Source organism: Gavialis gangeticus, unplaced genomic scaffold, assembly GCF_001723915.1.
Source record: "Gavialis gangeticus isolate Ggan-Ray unplaced genomic scaffold, GavGan_comp1, whole genome shotgun sequence".
In the NCBI taxonomy this organism is placed as follows: Eukaryota; Metazoa; Chordata; order Crocodylia; family Gavialidae; genus Gavialis; species Gavialis gangeticus.
In genome coordinates, this window is record NW_017729006.1 from 7,513,468 (window position 1) to 7,517,471 (window position 4,004).

The 4,004-nt window shown below is 37.6% G+C and overlaps 1 protein-coding gene across 1 annotated transcript in view; it reads right to left on the reverse strand.

The window, feature by feature from the left end:
• Positions 1-4,004, reverse strand: part of AZI2 (5-azacytidine induced 2) — a 63,374-nt gene that overhangs the window by 14,761 nt on the left and 44,609 nt on the right. The window contains exon 7 of the mRNA XM_019508784.1: positions 81-202. Within this exon, the coding sequence (XP_019364329.1) occupies positions 81-202 (122 nt within the window). The remainder of the gene's footprint in view (positions 1-80; positions 203-4,004) is intronic.

Sequence of the window (4,004 nt, forward strand, 5' to 3'; positions counted from 1 at the left end):
TGTAGATCATTTATCTTCAGAATAGTGTAGTTTGAAACAGTTTGCACATGTAAGGCCCATTGCTGCAAACACTAACTTGCCTTTCTTGGTTGCAGTTGGGTTTGTTTTCAATTTTCGAAGAACCTGAGCCTGCATTTCAGTCACCAGATGCAAGTTAGACATTTCCCTCTTCAGGTCCCAGTATGCTTGCTGCACATTTTCACTGCAATACATTAAAAAAAAGTTAAAATTTCTACTGCCTTTGCAACCCATCATCCCTAACTGCATTTCCTAAGATTTACAGAAGACAGCACCCAGGGGAAAAAAAGGAAATAAAAGCCTTTTTACCCAATGCATTTATGTATTTATTTAATTTTGCTACCCTTTCCAAAAAAATAAAAAAATAAAAAAAAAGGATCAAGGCAGCTTACAACCAAAGACAAAACTTACATAAACAGATCAAATATTAAATAAGACCTAGAAGGTACCCAACAAGCTCCCTGAACAATACCCCAACTTACCCTTGTTTGCTAAAATGCCTGGACAAATAAAAAGGTCCTGCAGGGCTTCAGGAAGATACCCAGGCTTGGGCATATTCTCTTTCCATTTTTATTAAAATACCATTATTCAAATGACAATAGCACAGACTAATTATAAATCAGACACCTTGGCCATGTCCACATGAGCATGGACGTTTGGTTCCCTGGGGACAACAAAATGCACCGCCACTAGTTGTCCCCAGGAAATGCCTGTGCCACAAGCCCTCTGGCATATGGCAGGTTACCCCAGGTAGGGTAGGGGAAGCTGGTGCCAGCTCTACCTGGGGGTCTCCCAGGGCTCCAGCAATGATGATTCTGCTGCTCAGAGCCTGGCTGGCAGCTGGAGTGTGGCTTTGGCTGGCCAGGCTCTGGTTTTGAATGGTGCATGCTGCCCCCATGTGTACCTCTCTGCTTTTTTTTGCGCAGGCAGGATTTTTGTTTTGACCCCTGGACATTGGGGTCACTACCCGCCCTGCTGCTCCCTTGCAGCATGGAGAAGAGCTGAGCGTGTGCTATGTGGCTACATACTGCATGGCCATGTTCATCTCGACCCGGCCCCTGTGTACGTGGTACTGGACTCTTAAATTCTGTGCAGTCTAGTCTTAACACGCATAACTAAAGCAATCATTGCAAACTACCCAATTAAGCAAAAGACTAAATACAGTACAGTCTAAGTTTTACCACTTGAAATAAGCAAAAATCCTGCTGTAAAATCAATATCTTGTGAAAGAAAAACAGCTTCTGCACATTACTTACTAATGTATACAACGGAAACAAAAGTGATATCGGGGAAAAAAAGGCAAACACTTAGTTTGTGGCTTACATTATCATTCATGCTTAACTTATATTAAAGTTCATGTCAGTGCATTTACAGGATTTTCCCAAAATTAAATATCTGGCATTTCAAACTTGGTTCATTAATCTTTACATAGCTTACTGTGCCAGAGTGAATGACCAAACTGAACACTTAGCCCAACCAAATTAAAATAATTCAGCTAAGTGTTTTATATACAACTAGGCTGCCACACGTTGAATATAAATCCATGTCACAAGTCCTCTTGTTGGTAGAGGACAGAAGAGGGGAAAGAAAAAAAGCAGCAGCAAAATAGCATAATTAGACTGTTCTGTCCTATAAAAATGTGTTATTTCTAGTTGTTATTAACTGCTCAAGTCAATATGAAAGAATCTGACTTACAGAATGGCCAAAAAAAAAGAAAAAAGTCACACAAAGGTACATGAAAGATGTCAGCAGCATAGGAATGGCACAGGATACTCGAGACAGCTTCCATTCATAGGAGCACTGGCAACTTTTAATTCCCACTGCAATCACACAGCTACATCAAGTCAGGTTTTTTGGCCCCACATCCGGGTCAGCACCGAGGGCACTTGCCTGTTGTCCCTCCCTAAATATGCCACTTCATGGTATTGATTATGAAGAACTAGAAAACTATTCAGAGTATTTTCATGTATTTAGTACAAATTAAAATTACACTTAATGCCCTGCTAAACCACCATATTTCAAGATCAATTCTATGGACCTGGTTTTCAGAAGAACTCCACTGTACTTTCAGTAACTAGATTCCATTGGTTAATACTGGAAGTTATGACCCCATTTCATAAATCACTATATGCTTATAGAACATATGCAACTTTTAAATGAGATTTTATTTAAAATGATTCAAGAAAAAACCTTATTAGGAGGAATTTCTGGATTCATGGTTTTTTTTCCCTTTTGCTTTAAAAAAAAAAAAGATAGAAATGACAGTACTACAGTTTTCACTTCATTTCAGCCCTACATTAGCTGAGTGTCAGCAACATCAGAGGCTATCGACACATAAGCACTGACAGCAAGTAAACTTATCCTAAATTTGTGGATAGCTGCTGCAGAATTTGTGACACCTAGAAAGCAGGACTCAGTAATTTATTACAGCTTGCTAAGTCTATTTTTATAGAGGACAAATTGTATGAAAAAAGGTCTTCATTTAGTCAGACTGTCTTAGAAAGCAGATAAATGCCCCTTCAGAAGTATCAAGCATCAAAATATATTTATTTGTAAATAAAATAGCTCAAAATCTGCCAGAGACCAAACACAATATTTTCAGAAGGGTTGATGGGCTAGATGTACAAGAGGACTTGTGGTACCTACGGAAACAGAACAAGGGGGTTTGAGCACTGAACTCCTATACTTCAGTACCAAAATACATCTGTAGACCATGACTTCCAACACGGTCACCTTGGAATCTGGGGCTTTGCCATATTTGGATGTTTACCCTGTTGACAAGTAATTTTCCTCTGGATGCAAATGCATAATGTGGCACTTATACATCATCACCATTTTCAAGTCCATTAACTTTCTTCCTGATGCTTAAGTGTTCTCAATATACACAGTCACTGTAATCACCGAACATCAGTAGTGACTATAAACACAACATTTCTTGTTTATTTTTTTGATAAGATGCATTTTAATATAATACAAAATTCTTAGTGTGGATTAAATATTTTATTAAAGTATATACCCCACTATTAAAACTGCACTGTAAAACTGCATTGTGTGTAAACATTTATGAAATAAACTAATACCTTATATTAGTAAAATACTCCTCTTGCCAAAAAGTCATAAATCATTTTACAAGAATATTACTTTAAAAGATCGTACCATCAACATTAACAGTTTAAGTCAACAGCAGGCTGGATTTGCAAACCAGATATTATAAAGTCAGATGTGCAGGCTGTTGAAAAGTGTAAAATAAATTACTTCCCAGAAAAATTAGTTAACAGCAAGTGCTCTCCCCCAGAAACAAATGAGTTGCTTGCTACAGTAAATGTTACATAAAAGGAGCCTAAGTGTGAAGAGTCACTTACTCCGCTGTTCAGTGCTGTACATTTTATATGAATTGCAATAGGCATTCACATTACAATATAAAACTACACTGCACATGCTATTTCATGCAGAGGACTGCTACCTGAAGCTGCTTTTTAAACTAAATTTACTAGACTGAAGGTTAGATAACTACTTTATCCTGAGATAACACCTCTTATCAGACATGCAAGACTTACTATCAAGCTGCAATGGAAACCACAAGGAAAAAAAAATAAAGTGCGAGGTATCTATCCAGTTAAGATGAAAGAGAAGTAACACTAGTCTGCATGTAGTGTATACTATATTACAGATCAAATAAAAGAAGCACATTCAGGCTTATTCTCTCTCTAAATGATGTGTTTCCTTCTCTTTCGACTGCCACAAAACGATGCAGCTCCAAAATGTCTTATTAAGTACTACTCCTCCCTCTTGTGGAAAGAAGGTAAAGTGTGTGAGGGTTATAGGACATAAATAACATTATGGACTGTTGGATGTGCAACCACTACCTTTCTATACACCCAAACATTTTTTAAAGAACATTTTCCAAATTATTTTTTTTTAACTCAAGCCCACAAATCAAATCAATCAATCAGTCAATCATAAGTATCACACCCATCTGAGCAGCA